Below are 12,761 nucleotides of genomic sequence, written 5' to 3'. Positions count from 1 at the left end.
TGTAAAACTTTAAATAAAAATAATAAAGTCAAGTTTAAAACTTTCTTTAAAGAAAGAACAAATCTCAGTAATTTGCTTTATACTACAAAGGCACGTGGGTGTTTATGTACGTCCAATAAAAATGCTTACACTACAAAATTAATTGATTTTCCATCTGCATTAACTGAACTTGCCTAGCTGTCAATGGATATCATTAAATTACCTGGCTCCAAAATACACCGTTCCGATCCAACTAGGGGTTTTCCTGTGCATTACACCATTAGGAGGGATGTCTAGCCAGCTGCACCGCCCAGGAGAGATGACACCGAACGGCCAGGGAAACACACCATCAAAAGCCAGACAGAAATAAAGTACTTCAGAGCACTGTGGCCAAACATGGGGAAAAACACCCGTAACATTCAGTGACCTCTCTTTTTAAACATTTAGAACAAATACCGAACTGCTTAAACACCCCTCATAAACCACACACTGCGGCTATTTGGCAGTTACAGTTTAAACAACACAAGTCCATTTGTAAGTTACACAATTTTAATTTTTTTTTTTCCTGTCATAAATCAAACTTATAAAAAGTCAATGAGATAAGAGATCCCCCATATAGTTTCACTTTTTTGGGGAAGAAAAAGATAGAATGACAGAATCATTTTGGTTGGAAAAGACCTTTAAGGTCATCAGGTCCAACCGTTATCCTAACACTGCCAAGCCTACTACTAAACCATGTCCCTCAGCACCACACCTATAAGTCTTTGAAACACCTCCAGGGATGGTGACTCCACCACCTCCCTGGGCAGCCTGTTCCCATGTCTAACCACTCTTTCGGTAAAGAAATTCTTCCTAATATCCAATCTAAATCTCTCCTGGTGCAGCTTGAGGCCATTACCTCTTGTCCTGTCATTAGTTACTTGGGAGAAGAGACCAACACCAGCCTCACTACAACTTCCTTTTAGGTAGCTGTAGAGAGCAATAGGGTCTTCTCTCAGCCTCCTCTTCTCTCGGCTAATCAATCCTAATTCCCTCAGGAGCCCCTCATAAGACATTTTTTCATGACTCCTCTGCTTCATTCCCCTTCTCTGGGCCTGCTCCAGGACCTCAATGTCTTTCCTACACGGTGGTGCCCAAAATTGCACACAGCACTCAAGGTGGGGTCTCACCAGTGCTGAGTACAGGGGCACGATCACTCCCCTGCTCCTGCTGGCCACACCATTGCTGATACAGGCCAGGATGCTGTTGGCCTTCTCAGCCACCCGGGCACACTGACAGCTCATGTTCAGCCGACTGTCAACTAGCACCCCTGGGTCCTTTTATGCTGGGCAGCTTTCCAGCCACACTTTCCAAAGCCTGTAGCGCTGCATGGGGCTGTTGTGACCGAAGGGCAGGACCCGGCACTTGGACTTGTGAAACTTCATGCAATTGTCCTCAGCCCATCCATCCAGCCTGTCCAGATCCCTCTGCAGAGCCTCTCTACCCTCAAGCAGATCAACAGCCCCACTTAATTTCGTATCATCTGCAATGTTGCTGAGGGTGCACTCGATCCCCTCATCCAGGTCGTTGATAAATGTATTAAACAAGAACAGCCCAATACTGAGCAAGTTCCTCCACCAGCTCCCTCAGCACTCTTGGGTGTGTTTCATCCGGCTCCATAGACTTGTGAGTTTCCAATTGACAGAGCAGGTCATTAACTACTAAATCCTGGATTATAACAGAATCCTCCAGCTCAGGGGGCTGATTACCTTGAGGGTAACTAGTCTGACTATTAAAGATTGAGGCAAAGGTGGCATTAAGTACCTCAGCCTTTTCCTCACCCTAATAACAAATCCCCAGCGCTGCAATACCTAAGGCTACCAAACATGACTGGCAGAATTGCCAGGGAAAAAAAAAAAAAAAAAAAAAAGAAGAAATAATAACCTTGATCATTCTTAGTACAGATGTTAGTGTCTCAGTCAGGTTTTCACATACCCCTAAAACATATTTTAAAAGCTTACAGACTGAAAAAGCATAAAGCTTTTATTGTGAAAACAGTCCGTTTCTTCAGAACACCCGAACTGTTATGCACAGTTTCTTTCCTCTTTGAGTACAATACAATTCTCACAGAATCATTTCTTAGTAAGCGCACAGAAACAGAAGAATACGCACGCTTGCAGGAAGAGAAAATAAACAGAGGGAAGTACGTTTCTCATAGGCCTAACGTGCTCCAGGACAGATATTATTTTATTTATCCAGTCATGACGGAGCAGTGGGGAAAGCGGCAAAAGCGAAGACAAACAGCAGCAACGTTAAGTGAAATCCAGCTTTAATTCTGATCACGTCTTTAAGAGACTCTCCAAGTCTACACCTCAGTCCTACGAAGGACTAGTCCTTTTTTTTGGAGGGACAAGCTTTTTTTTTTATGTAAAAGTCCTAGACTGAGGACTCCACAGAACAGAATGTGGACTGAACCACAGGACAAGCGGTCATCAATGCTCTAATGAAAAAAACAAATCAATTATAAACCAAGTTTAAACATCACTTTCCATCCTGTTTCTTTGGTTACATTTCTACCGGCATCTAGGTGCTCAAAAGTTCACTGTGCTGACACCACAGGTTACTGACAAGGTACTTGGGCATCGAAAAATAAAAGGCCACCTCCATCTCACCCATAAAATTAGGGTGAACCAACAGAAGAGAAACAGACAAGGTAACAGGCAGTTCTTACTTTAGCACAAATGAGTCTTTTCCTTTACCTGGAATGAAAACATTTCAAACTCCCAAAGGCCCCCTTGAGGAACAAGCCGTGCTCTGTTAATGGCACTTTGTCACCAGCTTTTCTGCCCTGGAAGCAGATGGGCCGTTTTCCAGGCTTGAGTGGGGAGGGGCGGGGTGAGGTCGCGCAAGGACGGACTGCATACCAACAAATATGGTTTCAAGCAAAAGCTGTTTATTGAACGTTTGGCTGCGTCTTATATACTGTTTTATTTCCGCACATGTGATCATGCATTTTCAGATTGGCTATCTCGCTTTGTCCACCTGCCCAGCATGCAGTTACCTTACTTACGCGATTGGTTACTAGTTCTATGTGACAGTGTCTGTTAGTACCTACTATTGACCCCTTATTTCCTCTATGTCCATATTAAGTATGCTCTCTCTCTGCTAGATAGTCTCCTACAATTCCCCCTTCTTTTGTTTGTAAAGCAAATACAGAAGCTACAGTGTGCTCGAGCGCTTTTCCTACACAGCTTAAAATCACAGGTATTAATGATAATATTAAAAGTACAACGATTAATAAAACAAGCCCTCGCACCAGTAACCCTTTAAGCCAACCTGGAAGATTTATTCCCCATTTGCCCCATATTTCGTCCCACCATGTTGATTGTCCACTGTTTCACAGATATACACTTGGAACAGTTCCCAGTTGTTTCGCCCACCTTCATCCGGGCCCCTCGTAGGGTTACGGAACTGCAGATCAGGACTCCACACTCGCTTCACAGTAGCACTGCGTCTCACTCACTCACACATTCAAATACAGATAACCGGTTTTTACGCTATCACACAAGGAGCTCCTTTACACCATTCACACAAAGGACATAAGGGGACACTTGCAACTATGATTACTACAATAGCAACTATAGCATTAAACAGACTAAAATCCAGTATCATACATGTGTCAGACAAGTTCCAATTCACGTAGTCAAATATCAATGTCAGTGATCAAAGTACATGTTAACATCAATGCCGACCCGGTTCACAGTGCGAGCACTGAGCAAATTACAGAACCAGATCAGAGCACATTCCAGATCAAGTGCTATGCATTATCTTGCCAGATGTACAGTGCCCATCATAGGATGTCTCCTACGTTTTATGGACACCTTCCAGAGGGTATACCTGAACCAGAACCAGAGAGAATACCTTTTTCCGTAGATGGTCCTTGTCTGCCCCTGCAACGAGCCAGATGAGTCAGGGAGTCCCTCCGAGAAAAGGTCCCGGGGCGCGCCTAGGAAGTCCCTGTCCTCAGTGGCTTCTGCAGCCGGACAGAGATTGTCGCATCTGGGTTGTCAATTGAATCTGAGAAAACTCAATAACAACTCAGTGTTATTAAGCAGGTATTCTTTATTGCGGCACCGGGCAGCACAGGGGATAGCTCCTTCCACACGTGTGCCAACCAGACAAGTATGCCCGGGATTAATCTGATGAATGGCTGAGCTACCAACTACTCCTAAAATGCCCCATATTACAAACTTTAAGATCCTCATCTTTGATAGACCTGTTGTTGCTTCTCGCATTTTCGTCGTTTTTCCTTCTGTTTCTGCTCCTACCTATGCTTCCAAACAAGCCATCTTTCCTTTTTTGCCTTTTCCCACTGTCAAGGCCACACTGACCATAATACCGGAACCTTGATCTGACTTCCACGCTCTACCCAACACAGTCCACATGCAACCAATACCCAAGTTCAACACTGTCCTTTATGTTCCGGGCATGTAGATGGCTTCGTCAATGGTGACCAATGGTGTTGAACCGCCAGGTTGTTCTTCTTCTGAATTTGATTCCTTCTCTATACGATTCTTCCACGGCCAGACCCACTTAGCAGGTATCCATCGTGGACCGCTATTTGTAGAAACACAAGCGTATCCCCTTCCCCACATCAATAAATCAGCAGGTCCTTGCCAAGCATTCGTGTTAACGTCCTTCCATAAGACTTTCAGTTTCTCCTGACCCCAATGCTGCTTTTCTCCCATTAACCCTTGTATATGTATTATTGCTGGCGGAAATTCCCTCTCATTTGCTAATCTTAAATAATTTAATACATATAACATCTTATCTATCCGGGCTAATGGCGATAATCCTCCACCCTCCCCCTTCTTTTGTTTTTTGAGGAGGGATTTCAAGGTTTTATGGGCTCTCTCTATAATTGCCTGTCCGGTTGAATTACATGGTATGCCAGTAATGTGTTTAACTCCCCAAGTTTGCAAAAAATGTTGTGCAGATACAGCAACATAACCTGTCCAATTATCAGCCTTTATAGCCTGCGGGATGCCCATCACCGCAAAGCATTGTCACCAGTGTCTTATAACTGCTTTAACATTTGTGGATGTTAAAGGGGTAGCCCAAATCATTGCCGAGAAGGTGTCAATAGTAACATGCACGTGGCGCAAACAGCCAAATTCTGGGACAACAGTGATGTCAGATTGCCATAATTGTAATGAGTGTAATCCCCGCGGGTTAACTCCTGGGCCTGCTAGGACTGATTGTCCTTGGCAGTCAGGGCACATGGCCACTATTGCCCGTGCATTAGATAAAGGAATCTTATATTGCCAGGATAGTACTTTAGCAGACTGATGAAAAAAGGCATGTGAACTTTTGGCTTGAGTGAGAACATCTACTGATGGAGACACCGTCGCCCATGCTGGTGCTACTAGTTGGTCGGCTTGCTCATTTCCTTCTGCCAAACCCTCCATGATGCCAGAGTGACTGCGAATATGCACTACATAATACAACTGTTTTCTCTGAGCCAAAAGCTCCCATAGTGTTGTTAACAAGTCCCAAAGATTCACATTAAGCACTGCTTGTAATAAAGAACCCTCAAGTTGGGAAATTACTCCCGCCACATAAGTGGAGTCTGTAACAATATTGAGTGGATGGTGAGGCCATTTTTGAAAAGCTCGAACCACAGCTCGCAATTCCAATGTTTGCAAAGAACCCTCCCCCACCACCAGCTCCTGATGCCATTGTTCCTCAAACCATACTAGACCCGCACGTTGTCGTCAGCAGCCGGCGTCTGTAAAAATTGTGAGTCCGGAGACAGGTATTGGAGATAGCCGCGGTGATTGCTGGATAATAAGGTTAATATTGAACAGGCGGTGTTTAGGATAATGGTTATCTATGTGTCCAGAAAATCCTGCCAACGCTATTTGAAAGCTTTTTTCATGTTGCAATAATTGTGACAATTGTTCCATGTCATATGGGCAATTAATACATGCGGGATCATTTCCACTGATATCTACAAGGCGCTTGGGGCCTTTAGCGATACACATTGCGACGGCTGCTATTCTGGTGGTAACAGTTCGAGGGAGCTGAGTTAGTAAAAAGACCCATTCCAGGACTACCAAAGGCTCTGATAGCTCACTATTCCATTGATATAATATTCCTGTAATGAACTTAGCCAAATTTAATACATCCAATTTTATTGACAAATCTGGATAAACTCGACCAGAATAAGCCACCGCAATTTTTTCACTAATAATTGGTATTGCTTGGTCCTGTTCCTTTGTTAAACTCCTTGGCTCATTAGCTTGAGTGCCTCCCTTCAACAAACTCAACAATGGTTCTATATCTTCGTTCATGATACCACACAAAGAACGCACCCATTGTATATCTCCCACTAATTTCTGTGCATCAGCTAACGTTTTAATGTCTGTCTTTATTTGAAGTTTCTGAGGGCGGACCTTAGCGTCCGTAATCGTCATGACAAGATATCGATATGGTGCCTGGCGTTGAATTTTTTCAGGCGCAATTATCAAACCACCGTGACCTAATTCACGTTGTAAGATGACAATCCTTTCATTTATATCCATACGCTTTCCAGCTATCAAGATATCATCCATATAATGATAAATTATCATGTTCGGTAACTGAGCCCTAATTGGTTTCAAAGCCCATGCCACATAAATTTGACATATGGTAGGTGAGCTTTTCAGCCCTTGAGGTAGCACACGCCACTGAAACCTTAGCGCTGCTGCTTGCTTATTCCTAGAGGAAATTTCTCCTTATCATCAGGATGTAATGGGACAGTAAAAAAGCAATCCTTTAAATCTACTATCAAAAGTTCCCAATGAGCCGGCAGCATGACAGGCGATGGCAACTCCAGTTGTAAGGGTCCCATATCCTGCATGACTGCGTTGATTGCTCTTAAGTCATGTAAAAGCTGCCACTTCCCTGATTTTTTCGGGATTGCAAAAATAGGTGTGTTCCACGGACTAACAGAGGGTTCTATATGGCCCTGATCCAATTGTTCCTGTACCAATTCTTCTACACGGGTGAGCTTTTCATCTGATAGCGGCCATTGATCAATCCAGACTAGCTTTTTAGACACCCATGATAATTTCAGGATTGGTCGCCTCTCAATGGCCGCCCCACAAAACCCTCATTAGACATTTGAATGCCCCATTGCAACAACACATCGCGCCCAATTAACCATATTGAAGTGTTCATAACGTAAGGGCGAACCTTAGCCCTGTTCGAGGGTTCCTCCTCAGGCCATACCATTACAAACTCATCACTGATGCAAGTCAGCTGTGCTCCGCCCACTCCCATTATTGGTGTATTCAAACTGGCCAGGGGCCAATTATGGGGCCATGCCAACCTGGGAACAATGGTTACATCTGCCCCGGTATCCAGTAAGGCCGCATTACAGTGCATGGTGTTTCCATCCGGCCCCTTAAATGCTACCGCTTTTACAGGCCTCTTTTCGGTAATTGGCACAGTCAAATATACCTGAGGAGATCCCATCGAACCAAATGCTCCATCCCCTCTAGTGTCCACTTCCGGGTGAGGCACACAAGCGCGGAAAGGCACAAGTTGCGCTAGTCTCGTCTGCTCGGGAACGTGAACTGGAGGTTGTATCGCCTGTACTATGATTCCTATATTTCCGGTATAGTCTGCATCGATTACACTAGGGATTACTAAGATACCTTGCCTGGAAGTAGAAGATCGTCCCAATAACAAAGCGCTCAATCCATTACCTAACGGCCCATTAGCTGTGGATGGAACTACATGAACTTGTTTGTCTTCTATGGTGATTGGGACGGCAGTGACCACGTCCACTCCGGCACTTCCGGCTGTTGCGGATTGCATACCGGCCAGGCAGCCTGCCCTTGAGAGGGTATTGGTGTCATCGCACTCCCTCTCCCTGCGCTCGTTTTCCAGTTTCCCGCCCCCGAAGCTCGCGGGGCAAGGGGGGTCCCGTCCCTTCTAAAACGCGACCAACATTCATTCTCCCTATGCCCAAGTCTTTGACACGGATGACACGCCCCAGCAAGGCCTGTACCTGCCCATGGTCCCCCGTTGTTGCTGTTAATTGTTGGTTCCTTTTTCTCTTTGTTATTGGGACACTCTCGCCTAAAATGACCTCTTTGTCCACAAAGAAAGCAATGTTGTGACCTCGGTCCCTTATCCCCTTTTTATTTCGTTATAAACTGCTTGAGAGCAATGGCCAATGCCTGCGCCTGAGCCTTGACATGCACCATTGCTCTTTCTTCCTCTTCTACCAATGAAGCCTTAGAGCAGGCTTCTATCATGTCTATTAATGTAGCAGTTTTGGGAAGGGCCGCAATTAACTTTCGACGTGCTATTTGCATTGTGGGTTGCCAATTCCATGTCAAGTGTAGCCTTCATGTCTGCAGTTAGCCCAGGCACCGCATCTAATGCTGCCCTCAAGTGATCCAAAAATTCTACAAATGACTCCTGATCCCTGTTTAACGGTTGTATATGGTGGCCGTGGTTTTCCCATTTGTGGGACTTGTTTTATCGCAGCTGTGGCCAGAGCTTGTGACTGTTGCAAAATGGCAGGGTCGAGTTGTGCCTGTATCTGGGGGTCAGTAAATGGACCCTTTCCTAACAGCATATCCTTTGTGGCCACAAACAAGGGGTCATTTGGATTGCGGTCAAGATTTCGTAATATTGTAAGATCGACTCGAGACTCCCAATCTGCCTGCCACAACAACCGTTGCGTAGGGGTTAAGAGCATTTCAGTCAGCTTAATACAGTCAAAGGGTGTCAACAACTGGCCTGAAAATATAGAATCCACTATGGCTTGTACATATGGATTTTGTAAACCCCACTGTTGAATTGACTTTTGTGCCTTGCGGACGAGTTTCCAATCCAATGGAGCCCACTGCCGATGTTGAGGGCGAGCTCTCTGGGAAAGCATTAGGAACAAATTTGCCCTCAATTATGGCTTCTCTTATTATCCCTTGCCATTTCTGAGCAGGATCATGGTTCAGGAGGGCCACTCCTGCTTTCCGTGTCGTGTCCCCCCCCATCCCCCAGCGTCGTTGTCCCGTCCATGTCCGTCGTGTGTGTGTCTCCCCCCGCCAACCCTCTGGCTGCTCTTTCCTGGGCGGAACAGTTAAGCGGCGCATTCCTGAGAACTTAGTTGTTTCTAAATCTAAGTGTCTGCTTGTCGCTCCCCCCGCACCTTTCCCAGACAGATTGGTTAAGCAGCACCTTTCTGAAAACTTAGTTGTTTCTAAATCTAAGTGTCTGCTTGTCGCTCCCCCCGCACCTTTCCCAGACAGATCGGTTAAGCAGCGCCTTTCTGAAAACTTAGTTGTTTCTAAATCTAAGGGTCTGCTTGTCGCTCCCCCTACACCTTTCCCAGACAGATCAGTTAAGCGGCACATTTCTGAAAACTTAGTTATTTCTAAATCTAAAGGTCTGCTTGTCGCTCCCCCCGCACCTCCCGCTCCCCCAACTAATTGTTGCACCATCTGCATTACATGCTTTAGTTGTTCCTTCTGCTGTAAAAACTCCTCATGTAGCTCATGGTTAGTAGGAGAAGCAGGAGAAGACAATTCAGGCTCCTCTCGTATCAGTTGTAGCTTAAACTCCTCAGGCTCTGTTTCCATCGGTGCATTCTCCACGGGGGAGTCGTCTAGCGGCGGCGCGAATGGTAAAGGTGGTGCAGGCACGGACGGTAAAGGTGGTGCAGAAGGAATTATTTCATAATCTTCCCCCCCCCCCCCGCCTGAAAAATCATCAAGCATCCACAGGATACGCTCGCAACTCATTAGGACCCTCGGCTTCTGGGGTCAAAGCCTGCTGGGCCGAAAGCACTACTCGTTTTTCTGTTTTAATATCCTCCAAAACGGTCTTAATCTGTCTCCAGATGGGAGCGAGATTAGCTGCTTCCTTCGAGCCAGCACTGACAGAGTCCCACAAGTCCCAACCCATATCGGCCCATATTCCAAATTCAAAGACATTGTTCGGGGTTTTGAAAAATCTTTGTCTTTGTCCCCAATGCAACAATTTAGTCACAGTTTGTTTATCAATCTTCACATCTCTCTTAGAGAGTATAAGTAGCAGTATTTCCCGAACTTTATCTTCCTCTTTACTTAGAGGGATTCCCATTCTTCCCGGTCACCCACCTGCAATTTCCCAGGTGATTCGTGTGCACACTTCCCATCTCTCGGATGCCCGGAGAAGTTCGTCTTCTCCCGGCTGACCGGCCCCTTGCCTGCTTCCGATGTGCGATCAAGCCTCCTTAATTGTTATCACGTCGTGGTCACCAATTGTGGTCGCGCAAGGACGGACTCTGCATACCAACCAATATGGTTTCAAGCAAAAGCTGTTTCTTGAACGTTTGGCTGCGTCTTATATACTGTTTTGTTTCCATACATGTGATCATGCATTTTCAGATTGGCTATCTCGCTTTGTACACCAGCCCAGCATGCAGTTACCTTACTTAAGTGATTGGTTACAAGTTCTATGCGACACTGTCTGTTAGTACCTACTATTCACCCGTTATTTCCTCTATGTCCATATTAAGTATGCTCTCTCTCTGCTAGATAGTCTCCTACAGCAGGGGAACCCTTCCACTCGCCCCGGTGCCTCCACACACACTCTCCCAGCCCCACATGGGCCATCGCCCAAGCAACGACCGCAGCCGCTTGCACAGGATTTCCCTTGTGGGACGTGGAAGGTGACACTGGGAAGAGGCGGTGGAACAGGAACCTCTTAGTCAGGATGCCCGGCCAGCAGCGATAAGACCAGGCAGGGGAAAAGCCTCACATGGGCAAAAACCTCATGGAGGCATGGACAGGTGGATAGGGAGGGGTGCGGAGACGGGAGTTGGAGAATCCACAAAAGACTCAATATGAGTTATATCAAGAAAACTCCTTTTATTGTGCAGATGCACTTTCTTATATAGCATAATTTTCCAAAGTCATCATGACTTGCAGTTTTTCATAAACTCCAATTGTGCTATACATACATCAGTCATCTGCTTCTACCTATCACTTTACTATTAATACTAATGCGTTCCGCCTCATACGGATGTTAGCTTCTAATTCTTCTATTCTGACCCTCAAGGTCAAAGCGTCCTTGAGGCCTACTATATTAGTTTAGACAAACTGTTCAACAGAGTTTTCCCTGTGCAGGCCCTCTAGCATTCCATGCCTGTTTTCAGCGAGCTACGCTCCCACAATTCCCCCTTTTTCGTTTTGCACAAATAAAACTCTGTGAACGAGACTCGATATGCCTTTCTGCAGCAAATTCCATACGAAGCCTAACCCTAGCAATAGCAATATAATTATAATAAGCCATCGTATGCTTTGTTTGATTAAGCCTAGTAACCAAGGGGAGAGATTTCCAAAGATGTTTGCAGCCATAAGTCGAACAAATTCGTATCCTTCTGAATCTTTTGGCTGTGCTCCTTCAGCCACCGCAACTGCTGATGAATCAATTCTCCATGATCGCTCAGGTTGAAGCAACACATCCCTTAGACACCTTCACACCCATGATCTTGTGCTAGAAGCAAGAAATCAATAACCGCACAGTTCTGCAAGACCACATGTCTTAAACTAATTTAATCTAATAGCATCTATTCTAATCTGTTCTAGGATTTGCGTAGTTACACTCGACTGCTTTTCTGATCAGCAAGCTAATTTCTCTATTTGCTTGCCTCTTTTTTTTTTTTTTTTTTTTTTTTGGTGTGAAAAGAGGCAAAGTGCTGTTAACACTGTGTCTCACTCACTCACTCATTCAAATATTGGTAACAAATTTTACACTATCACACAAGGAGCTCCTTTACACCATTCACACAAAAGATACAAGACGACCTGTAAACATGATTACTACAATATCAACCACAGCACCAAGCAAACTAACCCCATTCACATAGTCAAATATCAGTGCAAGTGGTGAAAATACACATTGACATCAATGCCGATCGGTGCACAGCGTGAACATTTAGCAAACTACAAAAAACAGACCAGAAAGAATACCTTTCTCCGTAGATGGATCGTGTCTGCCCCTGCAGCGAGCCAGATTGAGTCAGGGAGCCCCTCCGAGAAAGGGTCCCAGGGCGCGCCTAGGGAGTCCCAGTCCTCATTGGCTCCTGCAGCCGGACAGTGATTGTCACATCTGGGTTGTCAACTGAATCTGAGAAAACTCAATAACAACTAAGTGTTATCAAGCAGGTATTCTCCATTCCCCAACGCACTTCAAGAAATCTGACAAAAGTTTTTATATCTTTTACATAGAACTCCCTTTTTCATTGTGGTTTTTTTTTTTTTAAACAACAAACAAACAAAAAAAAAAAGAAAAAAGTTTTAAAACAAGGACCTGCTTTGACCTTATTGTAACGACTGAAAAATTAAGTACTTTTTAAACCTGCCTGGCAAACACAAACCTACAGTGCAATTAGAATTTGGTACGCCGTGTAACTGCGGAGGTTTGATTTACAGAGGGACTGAAATGAGTTTACATTGGCTCATAAAGTGACCCGTTGTCCCGTAACTGAAATATCTCTTTTGCTTGCCTCTCTCCTTTCTATCTATGAGGGGTTGAACAGCACTGTATACAGCAGCAGCAAGTAAGAATGCGATACCATTGATGCGTTCTATAACTTCAAGCATATCAACTACTTGTGCATCTCTGGGTAGGGTACTTAAAGCTCTTTTTGTTGTATCATTAGCATTCTCAAAGGCAAACATTTTAAAAACCTTTTCCTTCATTCCCTCATCCAAATCTGGATAACTTCTAATAACCTGATATAAACGATCAATAAAAGAAGG

The 12,761-nt window shown here is 44.9% G+C and overlaps 1 protein-coding gene and 1 long non-coding RNA gene across 2 annotated transcripts; both read right to left on the bottom strand.

Annotated features, from left to right (window-relative positions):
* Positions 1-8,147: 8,147 nt before the first annotated feature.
* On the bottom strand, positions 8,148-9,593 carry LOC147415909 (endogenous retrovirus group K member 8 Gag polyprotein-like). Its single transcript, XM_086463070.1, is given in 4 exon segments — positions 8,148-8,310; positions 8,312-8,443; positions 8,445-8,884; positions 9,465-9,593. Coding segments are annotated over 4 exon segments (864 nt in total).
* A 1,248-nt stretch (positions 9,594-10,841) lies between these two features.
* Positions 10,842-12,224, bottom strand: LOC147415908 (uncharacterized). The gene is made up of 2 exons (XR_015183418.1): positions 11,970-12,224; positions 10,842-11,493 (listed from the first exon to the last, which is right to left on the bottom strand). It is a non-coding gene; the product is annotated as an uncharacterized LOC147415908 (long non-coding RNA).
* Positions 12,225-12,761: the final 537 nt, after the last annotated feature.

This window comes from Leptosomus discolor, chromosome 3 (genome assembly GCF_034619465.1).
Source record: "Leptosomus discolor isolate bLepDis1 chromosome 3, bLepDis1.hap2, whole genome shotgun sequence".
NCBI classification, from domain to species: domain Eukaryota; kingdom Metazoa; phylum Chordata; class Aves; order Leptosomiformes; family Leptosomidae; genus Leptosomus; species Leptosomus discolor.
This window is presented reverse-complemented; position numbering and strand designations above follow the sequence as displayed.